The 27778-nt window shown below is 46.5% G+C and overlaps 1 protein-coding gene across 5 annotated transcripts in view; it reads left to right on the top strand.

Annotated features, from left to right (window-relative positions):
* LOC138651574 (NXPE family member 1-like) overlaps nucleotides 1-26542 on the top strand; it is a 474026-nt gene extending 447484 nt beyond the window's left edge. For all 5 annotated transcript variants that reach the window (XM_069741869.1, XM_069741868.1, XM_069741870.1 and 2 more), the window contains one exon: nucleotides 24148-26542. In XM_069741869.1, the coding sequence (XP_069597970.1) occupies nucleotides 24148-24686 (539 nt within the window). In that variant the 3' untranslated portion in view covers nucleotides 24687-26542. The remainder of the gene's footprint in view (nucleotides 1-24147) is intronic.
* The last annotated feature ends 1236 nt before the right edge of the window (nucleotides 26543-27778 follow it).

Genomic DNA, 27778 nt, shown 5'->3' with positions numbered 1-27778 from the left:
AAGCAAGATCTCACTCCGTGGGGTCAAGATGATCACAAGAACGGTGAGCAAAAATCCCAGAACCACACGGGGGGACCTAGTGAATGACATGCATAAAGCTGGGACCACCGTAACAAAGGCTACCAACAGTAACACACTATGCCACCAGAGACTCAGATCCTGCAGTGCCAAATGTGTCCCCCTGCTTAAGCCAGTGCATGTCCAGGCCCATCTGAAGTTTTCTAGAGAGCACTTGGATTATCCAAAAGAGTATTGGGAGAATGTCATAAGGTCTGATGAAACCAAAGTAGAACTGTTTGGTAGAAGCAAAACTCATTGTGTTTGGAGGACACAGAATGCTGAGTTGCATCCAAAAAACACCATACCTACTGTGAAGCATGGGTGTGACAACATTATCCTTTGGGGCTGTTTCTCTGCAAAGGGGTCAGGATGACTGATCCATGTGCATAAAAGAATGAATGGAGCCATGTATCATGAGATTTTGAGTGCAAACCTCCTTCCATCAGCAAGGGCATTGAAACATGAATGGGTCTCTCAGCATGATAATGATCCCAAGCACACCACCAGGGCAACGAAGGTGTGGCTTTGTAAGAAGCATATGAAGGTCCTGGAGTGGCCTAGCAAGTCTCCAGATCTCAACCCCATAGAAATCCTTTGGAGGGAGTTGAAAGTCCATGTTGCCCAGCGACAGGCACAAAACATCATTGTTCTAGATGAGATCTGCATGGAGGAATGGGCCAACATATCACCAACAGTGTGTGTCATACTTGTAAAGGCTTACAAAAAACATTTGACCTCTGTTATTGCCAACAAAGGATATATAACAAAATATTGAGAGGAGCTTTTGTTAATGACCAAATACTTGTTTTTCACCATAATTTGCAAAAAAAAAATTCTTGTCAAATCAGACAATGTGATTTGTTTTCTCATTTTGATTCTCATAGTTGTGGTCTACCTATGATGTCAATTACAGGCCTCTCTGATCTTTTTAAGCGGGACAACTTGCACAATTGGTGACTGACTAAATACTTTTTTCCCCACTGTACAAGTACAGTAAGCTGCACACACACTGTACTAATTGTATTTGTCACTGACATCTACAGTATATGCAGTGGGTACGGAAAGTATTCAGACCCCTTTACATTTTTCACTCTTTATTTCATTGTAGCCATTTGGTAAATTCAAAAAACTTCCCTTTTTTTTCTCATTCATGTACACTCTGGACCCCATCTTGACTGAAAAAAGCAAAAATGTAGAAATTTTAGCAAATTTATTACAAAAGAAAAACTGCAATATCACGTGGTCATAAGTAGGGTTGAGCGAAACGGGTCGGCCATTTTCAGAAGTCACCGACTTTTGGCAAAGTCGGGTTTCATGAAACCCGACCCGACCCCTGTGTGGGGTCGGCCATGAAGTCGGCGATCTTCTGAACTGGAATCGGAATTCCGATACCGATTCCCGATATGTTTAAGATATCGGGAATTGGTACCGGAATTCAGATTTAAGTGTAAAATAAAGAATAAACATGACATGGGCGCCACGCGACCAATCACAAGCCGCGACGTCATCTAAGGTCCTTCAGGCGCTGATTCTTAGGAAGGAAGGCTGCGGGTTACAACCAGGGCGCGTCCGAGGGTGAGTATATTCCTAATAGGTATATACTCACCCTCGGACGCGCCCTGGTTCTAACCGGCAGCCTTCCTTCCTAAGAATCAGCGCTTGAAGGACCTTAGATGACGTCGCGGCTTGTGATTGGTCGCGTGACGCCCATGTGACCACTCACGCGACCAATCACAAGCCGCGACGTCATCGAAAGGTCCTTCAAGCGCTGATTCTTAGGAAGGAAGGCTCCCGGTTACAACCAGGGCGCGTCCGAGGGTGAGTATAGCATTATTTTTTATTTTGATTCTTTATTTTACACATTAATATGGATCGCAGGGCCTGAAGGAGAGTTTCCTCTCCTTCAGACCCTAGGAACCATTAGAAACCCAATGCACTGCATTGGGTCTCGTGTTTCGGCCGACCCCGACCCCGACTTTTCTATAGGATCAGCCGATTTCACTCGACCCGACTTCTGAAAAAGTCGGGTTTCGTGAAATCCGACCCGATCCTATAAAAACAAAAGTCGCTCAACCCTAGTCATAAGTATTCAAACCCTTTGCTCAGTATTGAGTAGAAGCACCCTTTTGAGATAGTACAGCCATGAGTCTTCTTGGGAATGATGCAACAAGTTTTTCACACCTGGATTTGGGGATCCTCTGCCATTCTTCCTTGCAGATTTTCTCCAGTTCCGTCAGGTTGAATGGTGAAGGTTGGTGGACAGCCATTTTCAGGTCTCTCCAGAGATGCTCAACTGGGTTTAGGCCAGGACTCTGGCAGGGTCTGTCACAAATGGTAACAGAGTTGTTCTAAAGTCACTCCTTTGTTATTTAGCTGTGTGCTTAGGGTCATTGTCTTGTTGGAAGGTGAACCTTCAGCAAAATCTGAGGTCCAGAGCACTCTGGAAGAGATTTTCATCCAAGATATCTCTGTACTTGGCCGCATGCAGGTTTCCTTCAATGACAACCAGTCGTCCTGTTCCTGCAGCTGAAAAACACCCCAATAGCATGATGCTGCCACCACCATGTTTCACTGTTGGGATTGTATTGGGCAGGTGATGAGCAGTGCGTGGTTTTCTCCACACATACCACTTAGAATTATCACCAAAATGGTCTGTCTTTGTCTCATCAAACCAGAGAATCTTATTTCTCATAGTCTGGAAGTCCTTCATGTGTTTTTCACAAACTCTATGTGGCTTTTATATGTTTTTCACTGAGGAGAGGCTTCTGTAGGGCCACTCTGCCATAAAGGCTAGTGGAGGGCTGCAGTGATAGTTGACTTTGTGGAACTTTCTCCAATCTCCCTAATGCATCGCTGGAGCTCAGCCATAGTTATCTTGGGGTTCTTCATTACATCTCTCACCAAGGCTCTTCTCCCATGATTGCTAGTTTGGCTGGACAGCCAGGTCTAGGAAGACTAATGTTAGGAGTCGAGTTTCCTCTGCTGCACAGGGGGAATCTCGATCCGTGTCTGCTGCAATCTCCCATTCTGCTTCGGCCGCAGTGGGCTCTGCTCAGCGGAGGCGTCGCTCCCAGCGTCTTGCTGGGACTGATTCTGTGCAAAGGGTTACTGCTGCCTTTTCTGGCTCTCCTGTTGTACCATGCACTGATCTGCGGCGAGCGGGCTTCTCTGGGACTAAGTCCTTATTTGCACACACTGAGCATTCCCAGGGCAAGATCTCCCATAGGAGATCGAGGGTCACATGCTCAGGTACTGCAGCACATTCCATTGGTCCTCTTGGCAGGTCCTGAAAGGGCAAAACTTCTGGAGCTGCTTCCTGTGCTGCAACTATATAAACTGCGCATGACCGCACGGCCATGCGCTAGTATTGTCTTGTTATAATGTGTGTGTGTAGATGGATGTATGTCGATGGATGAAAGCTCCTAAGTATCCCTTCCTACTGTTGTTGACTGCTCGTGGATGATGGTAGCTATCTAGCGCCCGACTAGCCATCTGCACGTAACACACATCACAGCGTCCAGTTGCTGTGTCCACCAGTACGGCGCCGTGCGCTTCCTCTGCGCTTTTCTTACCCAAGCCTGGGTGGTTAGTGGTGTCCGTCAGTGCGGCACCGCATGCACTCTCGTGCCTTTATTCACTATTTTATTAGTTTCCTTACACACCCAGTTGCGGTGTTGTGCCAGCAAGTGGTCTAATCGGACTTCAATCCTGAGTTGGGGTTGTGTTCGCTGACTTCTTGCTCGCGCTCTATGTGCGGTATCACAGTCCTGTGACTCAACAGGATCGCTTCCTTCACGCAGGGTGAAGTTAACCCGTGCGTGTATACTTATAGTACCGCCATATAGTCCGTCTTAATAGCAGCAGGGTTTTTACCTGCACGGTGGACCTCGGACTGCGAACGCACCTAGTTTCATATCATCTATAATTGGTGCGTTCCCGCCAGTCCTTAACATAATACTAGCGCCAAGGTCTGGCTAGTAATGACGGACGATCAGCGTCTACAGCAGTACGTCCAGCAGCTGGAGGGAAGGTTGGCGGCTCTAGAGCGTTCAACCTCAGCTGTGGACGTTACTGCTGTCGCTGTTCAGGCTGCAAGTGTAGCTGCAGCTACCTTGTCCACTGCCGCCCCTGTACCGACGCTATCTCGCTTCCCGCTACCAGAGAAATTTTCTGGTGACAGTAAGTCCTGTAGGGGTTTCGTGAGTCAGTGCTCAATACATCTCGAGCTTCTGGCTTCTCGTTTCCCTACAGAGCGGCCTAAGGTGGGCTTTATCATATCCTTATTGTCGGACAGGGCGTTGCAGTGGGCTACGCCGCTGTGGGAGCGTGGCGATCATGTGGTGCAGAGTGCTCCGTTATTCCTGAGCACTCTGAAACAGGTTTTCTTAGGACCTAGTGTCACCCATGATACGGTGCTCCAACTGTTGGCATTGACTCAGGGCTCGTCCTTGGTCAGCCTTTTTGCCGTCCACTACCGCACTCTAGCATCTGAGCTGGAGTGGTCGGATAAAGCCCTTATCCCTATATTTTGGAGGGGGCTGGCTGACCACATTAAGGACGCCCTGGCCACTAGGGAGATTCCCGCCACACTGGAAGAATTAATAACAGTATCTACTCGTATTGACCTCCGTTTTCACGAGCGGAGGTTAGAGCGAGCCCAGTGTAGGCAGAAGTTTCGGCTGGCTCCCACCTTCGCCAAACCTTTGGAATCTCCAGTTCAGGCTCTTGAGTCCCATGAACCTATGGTAGTGTCACGAGCGGGATCTAAGTCCCGGACCGCTCGTGCACTCCAGGTTTGCCATGTATGCCAACAGTCAGGACATCTTGCCACCAGATGTCATCAGCGGTCGAGGAAACGTCAGCGTCTAGTGGTAGTAGGTGGAGGTGCACTAGACACTGCGACGTTTGCCTCCAAATTGTCCTTTAAGGGGACAATTACTTTTGGCTCATTCTCCCACTCGGTAGAGCTCTGCGTGGATTCTGGGGCGGAGGGCAATTTTATGTCTTCTGCCTTCGCCCGACGTCTCGCAATACCCCTGGTTATGCTATCTCAACCAGTAACGGTACGAGTGGTGAATGGGTCGACACTCCCCGCACAGATAACACATCAGACCATTCCTTTTACTCTGTCCATGTCACCATCCCATCATGAGATTATATCTCTGCTCATCATTCCTGAGGGGATTGATGAGGTCCTGTTGGGGATACCTTGTTTACGGTACCACTCTCCTCACATCGAGTGGTCCTCTGGCAGAATTCTGGGATGGGGTGAATCATGTGGGGGTAGGTGTCACCGAGAGTGCGTTCAGGTTGCTACTACTGAGGTACCTGCAGATCTATCCTCTCTCCCCAAGCAATATTGGTCTTACGCAGACATGTTCTCCAAAAAGGCGGCGGAGACCCTTCCGCCCCATCGCCCCTATGACTGTCCTATCGATCTCTTGCCTGGTGCGGAGCCTCCCCGGGGTCGAGTTTATCCATTATCTCTCCCGGAGACGGAGGCCATGTCTCAGTACATTCAAGAGAATCTGGCAAGAGAGTTTATCAGGAAGTCAGTGTCACCTGCTGGGGCAGGGTTCTTCTTCGTGCAGAAGAAGAATGGGGAACTACGTCCATGCATAGACTACAGGGGTCTTAACGCTATCACCGTTAAGAACAAGTATCCTTTGCCCTTGATATCCGAGCTCTTCGATAGGCTTCGGGGAGCTAGAGTGTTTACTAAATTAGATCTGCGGGGTGCTTATAACCTGATTCGCATCCGTGAGGGGGACGAATGGAAAACGGCGTTTAACACCAGAGATGAGCACTATGAGTATCTGGTGATGCCCTTTGGGCTCTGTAATGCCCCAGCTGTTTTCCAAGACTTTGTCAACGACATCTTCCGGGATACGCTTTCCACCTGAGTTGTAGTCTATCTGGATGATATTCTCATTTTTTCTCCAGATATTGACTCCCACCGGAGAGATGTTGGCAGAGTCTTCGACCTCCTACGGGCAAACTCTCTTTATGCTAAGTTGGAGAAGTGTATGTTTTAGCAGGAGTCTTTACCGTTCCTGGGCTATATCATCTCCGCCCAGGGATTGGCTATGGATCCTGCCAAACTACAGGCTGTGATGGACTGGCAAGAGCCCCATTCTCTTAAAGCGGTGCAGCGTTTTATGGGGTTCATTAACTATTACCGCCAGTTCATTCCCCACTTCTCAACTCTGGTAGCTCCCTTGGTAGCCCTCACCAAGAAGGGAGCGAATCCCAAATTGTGGTCGGAAGAGGTCTCCAAGGCCTTCACTTCTATTAAGTCCCACTTTGCTAGCGCTCCTATCTTACATCGTCCCGATGTGGATAAGCCATTCCTAATGGAGGTGGATGCCTCATCCGTTGGTGCTGGAGCAGTCCTCTATCAAAAGGATGCTCAAGGTCGGAAGCATCCATGCTTCTTCTTCTCTAAGACCTTCTCGCCAGCGGAGAGAAACTACTCCATCGGGGATAGGGAGTTGCTAGCAATGAAGTTGGCCTTTTCAGAGTGGAGACATCTTCTGGAAGGTGCGCAGTTTCCCTTCCAAGTTTACACGGACCACAAAAATTTGGTCTACTTGCAAACAGCCCAGCGGCTAAATTCTCGCCAAGCCAGATGGTCCTTGTTCTTTTCCCGGTTCCACTTTTCCCTTCATTTTCTCGCCGGGGAGAAGAATATTCATGCTGACTAGTGTTGAGCAATACCGTCCGATACTTGAAAGTATCGATATCGGATAGTATCGGCCGATACCCGAAAAATATCGGATATCGCCGATACCGATATCCGATACCAATACAAGTCAATGGGACACCAAGTATCGGAAGGTATGCTGATGGTTCCCAGGGTCTGAAGGAGAGGAAACTCTCCTTCAGGCCCTGGGATCCATATTAATGTGTAAAATAAAGAATTAAAATAAAAAATATTGATATATTCACTTGTCCGGCGGCCCCTGGACATCACGCTGCTAACCGGCAGGCTTCTTTGTTTAAAATGCGCGCCTTTAGGACCTGAGAATGACCGCCACGCGACCAATCAGAAGCCGTGACGTCATTCGCAGGTCCTCAATTCCTAGAATTAGGAGTTTAGTGAATGAGAATGACGTCGCGGCTTCTGATTGGTCGCGTGGCGGTCACATGAGCAGCACGCGACCAATCAGAAGCCACAACGTCATTCTCATTCACTAAACTCCTAATTCTAGGAATTGAGGACCTGCGAATGACGTCACGGCTTCTGATTGGTCGCGTGGCGGTCACATGGGCGGCACGCGACCAATCAGAAGCCGGGACGTCATTCGCAGGTCCTGAAGGCGCGCATTTTAAACAAAGAAGCCTGCCGGTTAGCAGCGTGATGTCCAGGGGCCGCCGGACAGGTGAATATATCAAAATTTTTTATTTTAATTCTTTATTTTACACATCCCTATGGATCCGATACCGATACCCGATACCACAAAAGTATCGGATCTCGGTATCGGAATTCCGATACCGCAAGTATCGGCCGATACCCGATACTTGCGGTATCAGAATGCTCAACACTAGTGCTGACGCTCTCTCTCGCTCCCTTATGTCAACTGAAGAGGAGGAAGAGGAGCCTCGGCTTATTGTCCCTTCTGAGAGCCTGAGAACCGTAGCGCCGGTTTCGCTGGAGTCTGTGCCACCGGGCAAAACTTTTGTGCCCATTAACCCCTTCATGACCCAGCCTATTTTGACCTTAAAGACCTTGCCGTTTTTTGCAATTCTGACCAGTGTCCCTTTATGAGGTAATAACTCAGGAACGCTTCAACGGATCCTAGCGGTTCTGAGATTGTTTTTTCGTGACATATTGGGCTTCATGTTAGTGGTAAATTTAGGTCAATAAATTCTGCGTTTATTTGTGATAAAAACGGAAATTTGGCGAAAATTTTGAAAATTTCGCAATTTTCACATTTTGAATTTTTATTCTGTTAAACCAGAGAGATATGTGACACAAAATAGTTAATAAATAACATTTCCCACATGTTTACTTTACATCAGCACAATTTTGGAAACAAAATTTTTTTTTGTTAGGAAGTTATAAGGGTTAAAATTTGACCAGCGATTTGTCATTTTTACAACGAAATTTATAAAACCATTTTTTTTAGGGACCACCTCACATTTGAAGTTTGAGGGGTCTATATGGCTGAAAATACCCAAAAGTGACACCATTCTAAAAACTGCACCCCTCAAGGTACTCAAAACCACATTCAAGAAGTTTATTAACCCTTCAGGTGCTTCACAGCAGCAGAAGCAACATGGAAGGAAAAAATGAACATTTAACTTTTTAGTCACAAAAATTATCTTTTAGCAACAATTTTTTTATTTTCCCAATGGTAAAAGGAGAAACTGAACCACGAAAGTTGTTGTCCAATTTGTCCTGAGTACGCTGATACCTCATATGTGGGGGTAAACCACTGTTTGGGCGCACGGCAGGGCTTGGAAGGGAAGGAGCGCCATTTGACTTTTTGAATCAAAAATTGGCTCCACTCTTCAGCGGACACCATGTCACGTTTGGAGAGCCCCCGTGTGCCTAAAAATTGGAGCTCCCCCACAAGTGACCCCATTTTGGAAACTAGACGCCCCAAGGAACTTATCTAGATGCATAGTGAGCACTTTGAACCCCCAGGTGCTTCACAAATTGATCCGTAAAAATGAAAAAGTACTTTTTTTTCGCAAAAAAATTATTTTAGCCTCAATTTTTTCATTTTCACATGGGCAACAGGATAAAATGGATCCTAAAATGTGTTGGGCAATTTCTCCTGAGTACACCAATACCTCACATGTGGGGGTAAACCACTGTTTGGGCACATGGTAAGGCTCGGAAGGGAAGGAGCGCCATTTGACTTTTTGAATGAAAAATTATTTCCATCGTTAGCGGACACCATGTCGCGTTTGGATAGCTCCTGTGTGCCTAAACATTGGCGCTCCCCCACAAGTGACCCCATTTTGGAAACTAGACCCCCCAAGGAACTTATTTAGATGCCTAGTGAGCACTTTAAACCCTCAGGTGCTTCACAAATTGATCTGTAAAAATGAAAAAGTACTTTTTTTTCACAAAAAAATTCTTTTCGCCTCAATTTTTTCATTTTCACATGGGCAGTAGGCTAAAATGGATCATAAAATTTGTTGGGCAATTTCTCCCGAGTACGTCGATACCTCATATGTGGGGGTAAACCACTGTTTGGGCACTCGGCAGGGCTCGGAAGGAAAGGCGCGCCATTTGACTTTTTGAATGGAAAATTAGCTCCAATTGTTAGCGGACACCATGTCGCGTTTGGAGAGCCCCTGTGTGCCTAAACATTGGAGCTCCCCCACAAGTGACCCCATTTTGGAAACTAGACCCCCCAAGGAACTTATCTAGATGCATATTGAGCACTTTAAACCCCCAGGTGCTTCACAGAAGTTTATAACGCAGAGCTATGAAAATAAAAAATAATTTTTCTTTCCTCAAAAATGATTTTTTAGCCTGGAATTTCCTATTTTGCCAAGGATAATAGGAGAAATTGGACCCCAAATATTGTTGTCCAGTTTGTCCTGAGTACGCTGATACCCCATATGTGGGGGTAAACCACTGCTTGGGCGCACGGCAGGGCTCGGAAGGGATGGCACGCCATTTGGCTTTTTAAATGGAAAATTAGCTCCAATCATTAGCGGACACCATGTCACGTTTGGAGAGCCCCTGTGTGCCTAAACATTGGAGATCCCCCAGAAATGACCCCATTTTGGAAACTAGACCCCCAAAGGAACTAATCTAGATGTGTGGTGAGGACTTTGAACCCCCAAGTGCTTCACAGAAGTTTATAACCCAGAGCCATGAAAATAAAAAAAAAAAATTATTTTCTCAAAAATGATATTTTAGCCTGCAATTTTTTATTTTCCCAAGGGTAACAGGAGAAATTTGACCCCAAAATTTGTTGTCCAGTTTCTCCTGAGTACGCTGATACCCCATATGTGGGGGTAAATCACTGTTTGGGCACATGCCGGGGCTCGGAAGTGAAGTAGTGACGTTTTGAAATGCAGACTTTGATGGAATGCTCTGTGGGCGTCACGTTGCGTTTGCAGAGCCCCTGATGTGGCTTAACAGTAGAAACCCCCCACAAGTGACCCCATTTTGGAAACTAGACCCCCAAAGGAACTTATCTAGATGTGTGGTGAGCACTTTGAACCCCCAAGTGCTTCATAGAAGTTTATAATGCAGAGCCGTGAAAATAATAAATACGTTTTCTTTCCTCAAAAATAATTATTTAGCCCAGAATTTTTTATTTTCCCAAGGGTTACAGAAGAAATTGGACCCCAAAAGTTGTTGTCCAGTTTCTCCTGAGTACGCTGATACCCCATGAGTGGGGGTAAACCACTGTTTGGGCACACGTCGGGGCTCAGAAGGGAAGTAGTGACTTTTGAAATGCAGACTTTGATGGAATGGTCTGCGGGTGTCACGTTGCGTTTGCAGAGCCCCTGGTGTGCCTAAACAGTAGAAACCCCCACAAGTGACCCCATTTTAGAAACTAGACCCCCCAAGGAACTTATCTAGATATGTGGTGAGCACTTTGAACCCCCAAGTGCTTCACAGACGTTTACAACGCAGAGCCGTGAAAATAAAAAATCATTTTTCTTTCCTCAAAAATTATGTTTTAGCAAGCATTTTTTTAGATTCACAAGGGTAACAGGAGAAATTGGACCCCAGTAATTGTTGCACAGTTTATCCTGAGTACACTGATACCCCATATGTGGGGGTAAACCACTGTTTGGGCACACGTCAGGGCTCGGAAGTGAGGGAGCACCATTTGACTTTTTGAATACGAGATTGGCTGGAATCAATGGTGGCGCCATGTTGCGTTTGGAGACCCCTGATGTGCCTAAACAGTGGTAACCCCTCAATTCTAACTCCAACACTAACCCCAACACACCCCTAACCCTAATCCCAACTGTAGCCATAACCCTAATCACAACCCTAACCACAACCCTAATTCCAACCCTAACCCTAAGGCTATGTGCCCACGTTGCGGATTCGTGTGAGATATTTCCGCACCATTTTTGAAAAATCCGCGGGTAAAAGGCACTGCGTTTTACCTGCGGATTTTCCGCGGATTTCCAGTGTTTTTTGTGCGGATTTTACCTGCGGATTCCTATTGAGGAACAGGTGTAAAACGCTGCGGAATCCGCACAAAGAATTGACATGCTGCGGAAAATACAACGCAGCGTTTCCGCACGGCATTTTTCGCACCATGGGCACAGCGGATTTGGTTTTTCATATGTTTACATGGTACTGTAAACCTGATGGAACACTGCTGCGAATCCGCAGCGGCCAATCCGCAGCCAAATCCGCACAGTGTGCACATAGCCTAATTCTAAAGGTATGTGCACACGCTGCGGAAAACGCTGCGGATCCGCAGCAGTTTCCCATGAGTTTACAGTTCAATGTAAACCTACGGGAAACAAAAATCGCTGTACACATGCTGCGGAAAAACTGCACGGAAACGCAGCGGTTTACATTCCGCAGCATGTCACTTCTTTGTGCGGATTCCGCAGCGGTTTTACAACTGTTCCAATAGAAAATCACAGTTGTAAAACCGCAGTGAAATGCGCAGAAAAAAACGCGGTAAATCCGCCATAAATCCGCAGCGGTTTAGCACTGCGGATTTATCAAATCCGCAGCGGAAAAATCCGCAGAGGACCAGAATACGTGTGCACATACCGAAACCCTAACCCTAGCCCTACCCCTACCCCTAGCCCTAACCCTACCCCTAACCCTACCCCTACCCCTAACCCTAACCCTAACCCTACCCCTAACCCTAACCCTACCCCTAACCCTACCCCTAACCCTAACCCTAACCCTATTCTAACATTAGTGGAAAAAAAAATGTCTTTATTTTTTTATTGTCCCTACCTATGGGGGTGACAAAGGGGGGCGGTCATTTATTATTTTTTTTATTTTGATCACTGAGATATAATCTATCTCAGTGATCAAAATGCACTTTGGAACGAATCTGCCAGCCGGCAGATTCGGCGGGCGCACTGCGTATGCGCCCGCCATTTTGGAAGATGGCGGCGCCCAGGGAGAAGACGGACGGGACCCCGGCTGGATCGGTAAGTATGATGGGGTGGGGGGGGACCACGGGGGGGGGGGGATCGGAGCACGGGGGGGGAATCGGAGCGCGGGAGGGGTGGAACGAAGCACGGGGGGCGTGGAACGGAGCACGGGGGGGCTGGAATGGAGCACGGGGGGGTGGAACAGAGCACCGGGGGGGTGGATCGGAGTGCAGGGGGGGGTGATTGGAGCACGGGGGGGTGATTGGAGCACGGGGGGAGCGGACAAGAGCATGGGGGGAGCGGAGCACTGGACGGAGGGGAGCCGGAGCAGTGTACCGGCCAGATCGGGGGTCTGGGGGGGCGATCGGTGGGGTGGGGTGGGGGCACATTAGTATTTCCAGCCATGGCCGATGATATTTCAGCATCGGCCATGGCTGGATTGTAATATTTCACCCGTTATAATAGGTGAAATATTACAAATCGCTCTGATTGGCAGTTTCACTTTCAACAGCCAATCAGAGCGATCATAGCCACGAGGGGGTGAAGCCACCCCCCCTGGGCTAAACTACCACTCCCCCTGTCCCTGCAGATCGGGTGAAATGGGAGTTAACCCTTTCACCCGATCTGCAGGGACGCGATCTTTCCATGACGCCACATAGGCGTCATGGGTCGGATTGGCACCGACTTTCATGACGCCTACGTGGCGTCATGGGTCGGGAAGGGGTTAATTTGCGACCGGAGGTTCTCTCTTGGGCTCATTCGTCCAGGGTGGGTGGACACTTTGGGACAAAGAGGACATCTGAGCTACTGGCGAGGACGTACTGGTGGCCGCATATGGTCCGGGATGTCAGGGATTATATTCTGGCGTGTGTCTCCTGCGCCAAAAATAAATCTCCGCGTCAAAGGCCAGCTGGGTTGCTCTATCCCTTGCCGGTGGCAGATAGGCCCTGGGAGATGGTCGGGATGGACTTTGTCATGGGTTTACCCAAATCTCGCGGCTGTACCATCATTTGGGTCATCACCGATCATTTCTCAAAAATGGTGCATTTGGTGCCGCTACCACGGTTACCTTCTGCACGGGCCTTTGCAGCGTTGTTCATTAAACACATCTTCCACCTACATGGTATGCCTGACAAAATTGTCAGTGACCGGGGTCCCCAGTTTGCGTCTCGGTTCTGGAGAGAGCTTTGTCGTCTTCTCAGTATAGAGTTGAATCTCTCTTCCGCTTACCATCCCGAGACGAATGGGTTGGTAGAGAGGGCCAACCAGACCTTGGTCACATACCTGCGACATTTTGTTTCAGGCAGGCAGGATGACTGGGCATCCTTGCTATCATGGGCAGAGTTTGCACTGAACAACGCCGTAGCCGACTCCACTGGACAAACCCCATTCCTCCTCAACTATGGTCAGCATCCTCGGGTACCAGTGCCTATGCCCTTGTCTTCCACCGACTCCAGGGTGTTAGACTGGGCTGTGGAGGCACGGGATATTTGGGACCGCACTCAGGATGCCATTCGGGCCTCTAAGGAGAGAATGAGGTCCTCCGCCGATGCTCATCGGCGCCCCGCTCCGACCTTTGCTCCTGGCGACTTGGTGTGGCTCTCCGCCCGTAACATCAGGCTGCGTGTTGAGTCCACTAAGTTTGCTCCTCGCTACTTGGGTCCCTTCAAGGTCCTCGAACAGGTTAATCCTGTGGTCTACCGTCTGGCCCTTCCTCCACGCCTTGGTATCACCGACACCTTTCATGTGTCCCTCCTTAAGCCCGTATACATGTCCCGGTTTTCTGAGTCATCTGCCGAGACATCGGGTTCGTCTACGGACGATTTCGAGGTGAACGCTATCTTGGGGTGCAAGGTGGTACGTGGCAAAAAGTTTTTTTTGGTGGACTGGAAGGGTTACGGTCCCGAGGATAGGTCCTGGGAGCCTGCTGAGCACATTCGGGCTCCGCAGCTTGTTGCTGCCTTCGAGCGTAGCGAGGCCCAAGGAGGGGGGGGCCCTGGGAGGGGGGGTAATGTTAGGAGTCGAGTTTCCTCTGCTGCACAGGGGGAATCTCGATCCGTGTCTGCTGCGGTCTCCCATTCTGCTTCGGCCGCAGTGGGCTCTGCTCAGCGGAGGCGTCGCTCCCAGCGTCTTGCTGGGACTGATTCTGTGCAAAGGGTTACTGCTGCCTTTTCTGGCTCTCCTGTTGTACCCTGCACTGATCTGCGGCGAGCGGGCTTCTCTGGGACTAAGTCCTTATTTGCACACACTGAGCATGCCCAGGGCAAGATCTCCCATTGGAGATCGAGGGTCACATGCTCAGGTGTTATGAACTGGTGATTCAGAACCACAATGGACCTAGTGGTTAAGAGCACACAAAGTGACCTGACAGTTACCAATAACATAGGACGAGCTCTGAGACGTGGGAACTCTGCTGACCGCAATCCCTAATCCTATCATACCACACTAGAGGTAGCCATGGAGCGCTCCTGACCAGTCCTAGGCGCCTCGGGCACAGCCTGAGAAACTAGCTATCCCTGAAGATAGAAAAATAAGCCTACCTTGCCTCAGAGAAATTCCCCAAACGAAAAGGCAGCCCCCCACATATAATGACTGTGAGTTGAGATGAAAATACAAACACAGAGATGAAATAGATTTTAGCAAAGTGAGGCCCGACTTACTGAACAGACCGAGGATAGGAAAGATAGCTTTGCGGTCAATACAAAACCCTACAAACAACCACGCAGAGGGCGCAAAAAGACCCTCCGCACCGACTAACGGTACGAAGGTGCTCCCTCTGCATCCCAGAGCTTCCAGCAAGCAAGAAAAACCAATATAGCAAGCTGGACAGAAAATATAGCAAACAAAAGTAACACAAGTAAAACTTAGCTTATGCAGGATAGACAGGCCACAAGCACGATCCAGGAGAGAGCAAAACCAATACTGGAACATTGACTGGAGGCCAGGAACAAAGAACTAGGTGGAGTTAAATAGAGCAGCACCTAACGACTGAACCTCGTCACCTGAGGAAGGAAACTCAGAAGCCGTAGCCCCACTCACATCCACCAAAGGAAGCTCATAGACAAAACCAGCCGAAGTACCACTCATGACCACAGGAGAGAGCTTGACCACAGAATTCACAACAGTACCCCCTCTTGAGGAGGGGTCACCGAACCCTCACCAGAGCCCCCAGGCTGACCAGGATGAGCCATATGAAAGGCACGAACCAGATCGGCAGCATGGACATCAGAGGCAAAGACCCAGGAATTATCTTCCTGACCATAACCTTTCCACTTAACCAGATACTAGAGTTTCCATCTCGAAACACGAGAATCCAAAATCTTCTCCACTATATACTCCAACTCCCCCTCAACCAAAACCGGGGCAGGAGGATCAACGGATGGAACCACAGGTGCCACGTATCTCCGCAACAATGACCTATGGAATACGTTATGGATGGAAAAAGACGCTGGAAGGGTCAAACGAAATGACACAGGATTAAGAACCTCAGAAATCCTATATGGACCAATGAAACGAGGCTTAAACTTAGGAGTGGAAACTTTCATAGGAATATAACGATATGACAACCAAACCAAATCCCCAACACGAAGTCGGGGACCCACACAGCGCCTGCGGTTAGCGAAACGTTGAGCCTTCTCCTGGGACAAAGTCAAATTGTCCACTACATGAGTCCAAATCTGCTGCAACCTGTCCACCACAGTATCCACACCAGGACAGTCCGAAGACTCAACCTGCCCTGAAGAGAAACGAGGATGGAACCCAGAATTGCAGAAAAACGGCGAACCAAAGTAGCCGAGCTGGCCCGATTATTAAGGGCGAACTCAGCCAAAGGCAAAAAGGACACCCAATCATCCTGATCAGCAGAAACAAAACATCTCAGATATGTTTCCAAGGTCTGATTGGTTCGTTCAGTCTGGCCATTTGTCTGAGGATGGAAAGCCGAGGAAAAAGACAAATCAATGCCCATCCTAGCACAAAAGGCTCGCCAAAACCTCGAAACAAACTGGGAACCTCTGTGAGAAACGATGTTCTCTGGAATGCCATGTAAACGAACCACATGCTGGAAGAAAAATGGCACCAAATCAGAGGAGGAAGGCAATTTAGACAAGGGTACCAAATGGACCATCTTAGAGAAGCGATCACAAACCACCCAAATGACCGACATTTTTTGAGAGACGGGGAGATCCGAAATAAAATCCATAGAGATATGTGTCCAAGGCCTCTTCGGGACCAGCAAGGGCAAAAGCAACCCACTGGCACAAGAACAGCAGGGCTTAGCCCGAGCACAAATCCCACAGGACTGCACAAAAGAACGCACATCCCGCGACAGAGACGGCCACCAAAAGGATCTACCCACCAAATCTCTGGTACCAAAGATTCCAGGATGACCAGCCAACACCGAACAATGAGCCTCAGAGATAACTCTATTCGTCCACCTATCAGGGACAAACAGTTTCTCCGCTGGGCAACATTCAGGTCTATTAGCCTGAAATTTTTGCAGCACCCACCGCAAATCAGGGGAGATGGCAGACAAAATTACCCCCTCTTTGAGAATACCCGCCGGCTCAGGCAAACACGGAGAGTCGGGCACAAAACTCCTAGACAGGGCATCCGCCTTCACATTTTTAGAGCCCGGAAGGTACGAAACCACAAAAGTCAAAACGGGAGAAAAACAGAGACCAACGAGCCTGTCTAGGATTCAACCGTTTGGCAGACTGGAGATAAGTCAAGTTCTTGTGATCAGTCAAGACCACCACGCGATGCTTAGCTCCTTCAAGCCAATGACGCCACTCCTCAAATGCCCACTTCATGGCTAGCAACTCTCGATTGCCAACATCATAATTTCGCTCAGCAGGCGAAAACTTCCTGGAAATGAAGGCGCATGGTTTCATCACCGAGCAATCAGAACTTCTTTGCGACAAAACAGCCCCTGCTCCAATTTCAGAAGCATCAACCTCGACCTGGAACAGGAGCGAAACATCTGGTTGGCACAACACAGGGGCAGAAGAAAAACGACGCTTCAACTCTTGAAAACCTTCACAGCAGCAGAAGACCAATTGACCACATCAGCACCCTTCTTGGTTAAATCAGTCAACGGTTTAGCAATACTAGAAAAATTATTGATGAAGCGACGATAAAAATTAGCAAAGCCCAGGAACTTTTGCAGACTCTTCAGAGATGGCGGCTGAGTCCAATCATAAATGGCCTGAACCTTAACAGGGACCATCTCGATAGTAGAAGGGGAAAAAATGAACCCCAAAAATGAAACCTTCTGAACACCAAAGAGACACTTTGACCCCTTCACAAACAAAGAATTCGCACGCAGGACCTGGAACACCATTCTGACCTGCTTCACATGAGACTCCCAATCATCCAAGAAGACCAAAATATCATCCAAGTATACAATCAGGAATTTATCCAGGTACTCTCGGAAGATGTCATGCATAAAGGACTGAAACACTGATGGAGCATTAGAAAGCCCGAATGGCATAACCAGGTACTCAAAATGGCCCTCGGGCATATTAAATGCTGTTTTCCATTCATCGCCCCGTTTAATACGCACAAGATTATACGCACCACGAAGATCTATCTTGGTGAACCAACTAGCCCCTTAATCCGAGCAAACAAATGAGACAGCAGCGGCAAGGGGTACTAAAATTTGACCGTGATTTTATTTAGAAGGCGGTAATCAATACAAGGTCTCAGCGAACCATCCTTCTTGGCCACAAAAAAGAACCCTGCTCCCAAGGATTCTTTTACGTAACTCCGCATAGCGGCGTGCTCAGGCACAGATAAATTAAACAGTCGACCTTTAGGAAACTTACTACCAGGAATCAAATCGATAGCACAATCACAATCCCTATGCAGAGGTAGGGCATTGGACTTGGGCTCATCAAATACATCCCGGTAATCTGACAAGAACTCTGGGACCTCAGAAGGGGTGGATGATGAAATAGACAGAAATGGGACATCACCATGTACCCCCTGACAACCCCAGCTGGACACAGACATTGATTTCCAATCCAATACTGGGTTATGGACTTGTAGCCATGGCAACCCCAACACGACCACATCATGCAGATTATGCAACACCAGAAAGCAAATATCCTACTGATGCGCAGGAGCCATGCACATGGTCAGCTGGGTCCAGTACTGAGGCTTATTCTTGGCCAAAGGCGTAGCATCAATTCCTCTCAATGGAATAGGACACTGCAAGGGCTCCAAGAAAAACCCACAGCGCCTAGCATACTCCAAGTCCATCAAATTCAGGGCAGCGCCTGAATCCACAAATGCCATGACAGACTAGGATGATAAAGAGCAGATCAAAGTAACGGACAAAAGAAATTTCGACTGTACCATACCAATGGTGGCAGACCTAGCGAACCGCTTAGTGCGCTTAGGACAATCGGAGATAGCATGAGTGGAATCACTACAGTAGAAACACAGCCCATTCTGACGTCTGTGTTCTTGCCATTCAGCTCTGGTCAAAGTCCTATCGCACTGCATAGGCTCAGGTTTACACTCAGATAATACCGCCAAATGGTGCACAGTTTTACGCTCACGCAAGCGTCGACCGATCTGAATGGCCAAAGACATAGACTCATTCAGACCAGCAGGCATAGGAAATCCCACCATGACATCTTTAAGGGCTTCAGAGAGACCCTTTCTGAAAATTGCTGCCAGCGCACATTCATTCCATTGAGTGAGCACAGACCACTTCCTAAACTTCTGACAATATATCTCTACCTCATCCTGACCCTGACACAGAGCCAGCAAATTTTTCTCTTCCTGATCCATTGAATTAGGTTCATCATAGAGCAATCCGAGCGCCAGAAAAAACGCATCAATATTACATAATGCAGGATCTCCTGGCGCAAGGGAAAATGCCCAGTCCTGAGGGTCGCCACGTAATAAAGAAATAATGATCTTAACTTGTTGAACTGGGTCACCAGAGGAGCGGGGTTTCAAAGCCAGAAACAGTTTACAATTATTTTTAAAACTCAGAAACTTAGCTCTATCTCCAGAAAACAAATCAGGAATAGGAATTCTTGGTTCTAACATAGAATTCTGAACCACAAAGTCTTGAATATTTTGTACTCTTGCAGTGAGATGATCCACACATGAAGACAGACCTTTAATGTCCATCACTACACCTGTGTCCTGAACCACCCAAATGTCTAGGGGAAAAGAAAGACAAAACACAGTGCAAAGAAAAAAAAATGGTCTCAGAACTTCTCTTTTCCCTCTATTGAGAAGCATTAGTACTTTGGGCCTCCAGTACTGTTATGAACTGGTGATTCAGAACCACAATGGACCTAGTGGTTAAGAGCACACAAAGTGACCTGACAGTTACCAATAACATAGGACGAGCTCTGAGACGTGGGAACTCTGCTGACCGCAATCCCTAATCCTATCCAACCACACTAGAGGTAGCCGTGGAGCGCTCCTGACCAGTCCTAGGCGCCTCGGGCACAGCCTGAGAAACTAGCTAGCCCTGAAGATAGAAAAATAAGCCTACCTTGCCTCAGAGAAATTCCCCAAAGGAAAAGGTAGCCCCCCACATATAATGACTGTGAGTTGAGATGAAAATACAAACACAGAGATGAAATAGATTTTAGCAAAGTGAGGCCCGACTTATTGAACAGACCGAGGATAGGAAAGATAGCTTTGCGGTCCACACAGAACCCTACAAACAACCACGCAGAGGGCGCAAAAAGACCCTCCGCACCGACTAACGGTACGGAGGTGCTCCCTCTGCGTCCCAGAGCTTCCAGCAAGCAAGAAAAACCAATATAGCAAGCTGGACTGAAAATATAGCAAACAAAAGTAACACAAGTAAAACTTAGCTTATGCAGGATAGACAGGCCACAAGCACGATCCAGGAGAGAGCAAGACCAATACTGGAACATTGACTGGAGGCCAGGAACAAAGAAATAGGTGGAGTTAAATAGAGCAGCACCTAACGACTGAACCTCGTCACCTGAGGAAGGAAACTCAGAAGCCGTAGCCCCACTCACATCCACCAAAGGAAGCTCATAGACAGAACCAGCCGAAGTACCACTCATGACCACAGGAGGGAGCTTGACCACAGAATTCACAACACTCAGGTACTGCAGCACATTCCATTGGACTTCAATCCTGAGTTGGGGTTGTGTTCGCTGACTTCTTGCTCGCGCTCTATGTGCGGTATCACAGTCCTGTGACTCAACAGGATCACTTCCTTCACGCAGGATGAAGTTAACCCGTGCGTGTATACTTATAGTACCGCCATATAGTCCGTCTTACTAGCAGCAGGGTTTTTACCTGCACGGTGGACCTCGGACTGCGAACGCACCTAGTTTCATATCATCTATACTTGGTGCGTTCCGCCAGTCCTTAACAACTTCTGGTGGTCCCAAACTTCTTCCATTTAAGGATTATGGAGGCCACTGTGTTCTTAGGAACCTTGAGTACTACAGAAATTGTTTTGTAACCTTGGCCAGATCTATGTTTTGCCACAATTCTGTCTCTGAGCTCTGTGGCCAGTTCCTTTGACCTCATGATTCTCATTTGGTCTGACATGCATTGTGAGCTGTGAGGTCTTTTCATCTATCTATCTATGTAATATATTTACATACAAATGTGTGTATATCACTGACATGATATATATATATATATATATATATATATATATACATATATATATATATATATATATATATATATATATATATATATATATATATAATGTGTATGGATGTCTTCCTGGAGCAGAACAATATTGTATCATACAATTATAAGGTTCTGTAGAAGGACGTAGATCTAGGGATTTATTATGATGGAATATAGGCTGAACTGGATGGACAAATGTCTTTTTTCGGCCTTACTAACTATGTTACTATGTTACTATGTTACTATTCTATGTGTATATACCTATTCTAACTTTTCTATTCTAACCTGTCACGCTGTGATTTTACTGAACGCCGCACATGAATTACCGGCTTTTATTCTATCTTTTACCGAATGTTACCGACTTTTTACAATTTTAAGAAAAATGCTCATGTTACCGATCACGAATCCGAATGTACCATATTTGTGCCAAATTTTGTTTGGCAATAGTTTTCTGAACATATTCGCTTATCTCTAGTAAAGAGCTCCTCGGAGTGTCCTAGTATGAAATCACTAGGCTCCTGCGACTCGACATGGTGGGAGGATGGAGGACCAGGGTAAGTACTAAGTGATCCAGATTCTTCGGTGGTGAGACTAGACCGTGTGTTAGACTGGGTGGTGCTTGCAAGCAAGCTGGAAGCATTATCTGATATCCAACCGGCAACCTCTCTGCACTGGTCTGGCTTTAGAAGTAGTGTCCCATGCCTCCCTGCAAAGTGCGACAGGAAATTATATCTTGTGGATGAGCATGTTGCTTGTTCTCCACCTGCACCACTTCCTCGCCAACGACATGAACCATCATCAGCTCTTCCACTTCCCCGCTTCTTACCGCATGCCTTACTTATTTTGGAATTGCACATTTTCTGAAAACCAAAGTTTCCTTGATTAATTGAAACTTTTTTTCTTAAAAAAAACTTAAATTTGGTCGCCTGTAGCAGGCCATGAGGTTTTTCAAACTTTTAAACCATATTAATGGATGACAGTAGTCAATTATTGGAACAAAAAGAAATTGTGAATTGTAGCTGTACAAGCGGTTTATAAAACTTTTAAACCACCACAATTTTACACAAAGTATGATAAACAGTATGGATAACAATACAGTAAATTTTTTCAGCAACACATAAAAACTAAATGTGGTCACCTGCAGCAGCTATACAGGTCCTTCTCAAAAAATTAGCATATAGTGTTAAATTTCATTATTTACCATAATGTAATGATTACAATTAAACTTTCATATATTATAGATTCATTATCCACCAACTGAAATTTGTCAGGTCTTTTATTGTTTTAATACTGATGATTTTGGCATACAACTCCTGATAACCCAAAAAACCTGTCTCAATAAATTAGCATATCAAGAAAAGGTTCTCTAAACGACCTATTACCCTAATCTTCTGAATCAACTAATTAACTCTAAACACATGCAAAAGATACCTGAGGCTTTTATAAACTCCCTGCCTGGTTCATTACTCAAAACCCCCATCGTGGGTAAGACTAGCGACCTGACAGATGTCAAGAAGGCCATCATTGACACCCTCAAGCAAGAGGGTAAGACCCAGAAAGAAATTTCTCAACAAATAGGCTGTTCCCAGAGTGCTGTATCAAGGCACCTCAATGGTAAGTCTGTTGGAAGGAAACAATGTGGCAGAAAACGCTGTACAACGAGAAGAGGAGACCGGACCCTGAGGAAGATTGTGGAGAAGGACCGATTCCAGACCTTGGGGAACCTGAGGAAGCAGTGGACTGAGTCTGGTGTGGAAACATCCAGAGCCACCGTGCACAGGCGTGTGCAGGAAATGGGCTACAGGTGCCGCATTCCCCAGGTAAAGCCACTTTTGAGCTACAGAGAAGCAGCACTGGACTGTTGCTAAGTGGTCCCAAGTACTTTTTTCTGATGAAAGCAAATTTTGCATGTCATTCGGAAATCAAGGTGCCAGAGTCTGGAGGAAGACTGGGGAGAAGGAAATGCCAAAATGCCTGAAGTCCAGTGTCAAGTACCCACAGTCAGTGATGGTGTGGGGTGCCATGTCAGCTGCTGGTGTTGGTCCACTGTGTTTCATCAAGGGCAGGGTCAATGCAGCTAGCTATCAGGAGATTTTGGAGCACTTCATGCTTCCATCGGCTGAAATGCTTTATGGAGATGAAGATTTCATTTTTCAGCACGACCTGGCACCTGCTCACAGTGCCAAAACCACTGGTAAATGGTTTACTGACCATGGTATTACTGTGCTCAATTGGCCTGCCAACTCTCCTGACCTGAACCCCATAGAGAATCTGTGGGATATTGTGAAGAGAAAGTTGAGAGACGCAAGACCCAACACTCTGGATGAGCTTAAGGTCGCTATTGAAGCATCCTGGGCCTCCATAACATCTCAGCAGTGTCACAGGCTGATTGCCTCCATGCCACGCCGCATTGAAGCAGTCATTTCTGCCAAAGGATTCCCGACCAAGTATTGAGTGCATAACTGAACATTATTATTTGTTGTTTTTTTTGTTTGTTATTAAAAAACACTTTTATTTGATTGGATGGGTGAAATATGCTAATTTATTGAGACAGGTTTTTTGGGTTATCAGGAGTTGTATGCCAAAATCATCAGTATTAAAACAATAAAAGACCTGACAAATTTCAGTTGGTGGATAATGAATCTATAATATATGAAAGTTTAATTGTAATCATTACATTATGGCAAATAATGAAATTTAACACTATATGCTAATTTTTTGAGAAGGACCTGTATATATAGCAACGGACTGCAAACCCTAAGCTCTGCCTTGAGGCTGTAGTCAGCCACTCTCTTTGTTTCAGCAGCTGTCCCTAGGCTAAATGTAGAATGTATTGCATAGAAAGAGAAAAAGAAAAAGATTAGCCCTTAGAAGGGCTTTTAGTATGATGGATCAGCATTAGTAGCACTTCTAGAGGACTCTGGTTCATTAAACTGTGCACAGACAAGCATGATGGACTATTCTCTCCCTCCAATCACAACTGACCTTGAGATGCGCAATGGCATCAGTGTGTCGAGCATGGCGGGGGCAGTTTTTTTATAACCTTTAATGAGGTAATGCGGTCAGCCAATCACAGTAATGCCACTACCAAGATGGTTATGGCATTACAGTGACTGGTAGGCAATCCCGCAATGTTTATTGGCTCTGTAACAGATGCCATACATACAGGGTGGGGATTCGAGCATTCGATCCGAGCACCAACCAATGCTCAATGAGTGCCAAACATATCTGAGCACCTAGATACTCGAGTGATATTCGGGTATCATTGAGCATGCTTGCGCATCACTATTTAGCAGTTTTCATGACAGCAAACTGCAAAAAAATATATTTATTATTAACGTGTTTATATTTAATTTGGTAATACGGATTTTCTTTTTACAGCACTTTCTCTTATGGACGTCTATGAAAAAGGGTGGGCACAGAAGCATTTAGGTGTGGACATAGAAAGGAATATACAAGTTATTTGGAAAAGACATGGAAGGCCATTTGTGTACTTGGGATTTGTATCTCTCAGAGAAGAGCGCTCTATCCCACGTGAAATCGACCTTATTGGAGGCAATGAGCATACTGTGATTGCACTAAACATTGGAGTACATTTCAGATTATTCCCTGCTCACCACTACATCCGAAGACTCCTCAACATTCGCCATGCTATAGAGCGTCTCTTCCTTAGAAGCCCAGAAACAAAAGTTATCATTAAGACTGAGAATACAAGTGGAATGGAAACTGAGTATGAAGGAATGACTGACTTCCATGCACATGTTCACTACTTCATAATGGAAATAGTCTTCAAAGATCTCAATGTTGGGTTTGTTAATGGCTGGGACATGACTACAGCATTTAATACAAATGAATTGCATCCGCCAGAACCCTATTTAAGAAACGAGGTGAACATGCTTATGACATATATATGTAGCTAATTTAAAATATATGTGGGAAAAATGTTGTGCCTTGTATACAATTTACAGAGAACTATACATTATTGATTAACTCATAATCTACGTAATCTATTCTTCATACCAAATACTGTAATTTAAGAAAAAGTTATCATAGCCAATATATACACTGCTCAAAAAAATAAAGGGAACACTTAAACAACAGATTATCACTCCAAGTAAATCAAACTTCTGTGAAATCAAACTGTTCACTTAGGAAGCTACACTGTGTGACAATCAATTTCACATGCTGTTGTGCAAATGGAATAGACAACAGATGGAAATTATTGGCAATTATCAAGACACACAATAAAGGAGTGGTTCTGCAGGTGAGGACCACAGACCACATCTCAGTACCAATGCTTCCTGGCAGATGTTTTGGTCACTTTTGAATGTTGGTTGTGCTTTCACACTCGTGGTAGCATGAGACGGACTTTACAAACCACACAAGTGGCTCAGGTAGTGCAGCTCATCCAGGATGGCACATCAATGCGAGCTGTGGCATGAAGGTTTGCTGTGTCTGTCAGTATAGTGTCCAGAGGCTGGAGGCACTACCAGGAGACAGGCCAGTACACCAGGAGACATGGAGGGGGCCGTAGGAAGGTAACAACCCAGCAGCAGGACCACTACCTCAGCCTTTGTGCAAGGAGGAACAGGAGAAGCACTGCCAGAGCCCTGCAAAATGACCTCTAGCAGGCCACAAATGTGCAAGTGTCTTCACAAACAGTTAGAAACTGACTTCATGAGGATGGTCTGAGTGCCTGACATCCACAGATGGGGGTTGTGCTCACAGCCCAACACTGTGCAGGACGATAGGCATTTGCCACAGAACACCAAGATTGACAAATTCACCATTTGTGCCCTGTGCTCTTCACAGATGAAAGCAGGTTCACACTGAGCACATGTAACAGATGTGACAGAGTCTGAAGACGCCGTGGAGAGCGATCTGCCTGCAACATTCTTCAGCATGACCGGTTTGGCAGTGGGTCAGTAATGGTGTGGGATGGCATTCCTTTGGAGGGCCGCACAGCTCGCATGTGCTCGCCAGAGGTAGCCTGACTGCCATTAGGTACCGAGATGAGATCCTCAGACCCCTTGTGAGACCATATGCTGGTGCGGTTGGCCCTGGGTTCCTCCTAATGCAGGACAATGCCAGACCTCATGTGGCTGGAGTGTGTCTCCAGTTCCTGCAAGATGAATGCATGCATTGAAGCTATCGACTGGCCCGCCCATTTCCCAGACCTGAATCTGATTGAACACATCTGGGACATCATGTCTTTCACCATCCACCAACGTAACGTTGCACCACAGACTGTCCAGGAGTTGGTGGATGCTAAAGTCCAGGTATGGGAGGAGATCTCTCAGGAGACCATCCGCCGCCTCATCAGGAGCATGCCCATATGTTCTAGGGAGGTCATATAGGCACGTGGAGGCTACACACACTGCTGAGCATCATTTCCTTGTCTTGAGGCATTTCCACTGAAGTTGGATCAGTCTGTAACTTCATTTTCCACTTTGATTTTGAGCATCATTCCAATTCCAGACCTCCGTGGGATATTAGTTGTGATTTATATTGATAATTTTTAGGTTTTATTGTTGTCAACACATTCCACTATGTAATGAATAAAGATTTGCAACTGGAATATTTCTTTCAGTGATATCTAGGATATGGGATTTTAGTATTCTGTTTATTTTTTTGAGCAGTGTACTATTTTTCAGCTTATTTGACACACGCAGTGGGAATTTCTTTAATGTAGAACTCTTTAATAAATTAATATTTTCTACCAAAATGTCAAACATATACAGTATTAATAAAAAATATTTGAAAGTTTATCAATTGCTAAAAAGATGAAAAACATTTTTTTGCTGGGATATATAGTATGTTCAACACAAACATAATTGTTTCCTTTAACTCCTTTACTCCCAAGCCTGTTTTCACCTTGCTGCCCATTGTGTGTACATATATCCCTTAAAATATAAGCTTAATAATGAACAATAAAAAACACCTAAAAGCATACACTCAGTGCACAACAATATTAAATATATATAACAAATAGTCCTTACTAGGGTTGAGCGAAACGGGTCGGCCAGATTCAGAAGTCGCTGACTTTTGGCAAAATCGGGTTTCATGAAACCCGACCCGACCCTGTGTGGGGTCCGCCATGAGGTCGGCGATCTTCTGAACTGGAATCGGAATTCCGATACCGATTCCCGATATGTTTAAGATATCGGGAATCGGTATCGGAATTCATATTAATGTGTAAAATAAAGAATCAAAATAAAAAATATTGAAATACTTACCCTCGGACGCGCCCTGGTTGTAACCGGGAGCCTTCCTTCCTAAGAATCAGCGCCTGAAGGGCCTTCGATGACGTCGCGGCTTGTGATTGGTCGCGTGAGCGGTCACATGGGCGTCACGCGACCAATCACAAGCCGCGACGTCATCTAAGGTCCTTCAAGCGCTGATTCTTAGGAAGGAAGGCTGCGGGTTAGAACCAGGGCGCGTCCGAGGGTGAGTATATTCCTAATAGGTATATACTCACCCTCGGACGCGCCCTGGTTCTAACCCGCAGCCTTCCTTCCTAAGAATCAGCGCTTGAAGGACCTTAGATGACGTCGCGGCTTGTGATTGGTCGCGTGACGCCCATGTGACCGCTCACGCGACCAATCACAAGCCGCGACGTCATCGAAGGCCCTTCAGGCGCTGATTCTTAGGAAGGAAGGCTCCCGGTTACAACCAGGGCGCGTCCGAGGGTAAGTATTTCAATATTTTTTATTTTGATTCTTTATTTTACACATTAATATGGATCCCAGGGCCTGAAGGAGAGTTTCCTCTCCTTCAGACCCTGGGAACCATTAGAAACCCAATGCACTGCATTGGGTTTCGTGTTTCGGCCGACCCCGACTTTTCTATAGGATCGGCTGATTTCACTCGACCCGACTTTTGAAAAAGTCGGGTTTTGTGAAATCCGACCCGATCCTATAAAAACAAAAGTCGCTCAACCCTAGTCCTTACGTATAAAGGTTGCCCATCACTTATGGGTAGCACTTCTCTGAAACAATATACTACACTATTA

Source organism: Ranitomeya imitator, chromosome 10 (assembly GCF_032444005.1).
Source record: "Ranitomeya imitator isolate aRanImi1 chromosome 10, aRanImi1.pri, whole genome shotgun sequence".
NCBI lineage: Eukaryota > Metazoa > Chordata > Amphibia > Anura > Dendrobatidae > Ranitomeya > Ranitomeya imitator.
This window is presented reverse-complemented; position numbering and strand designations above follow the sequence as displayed.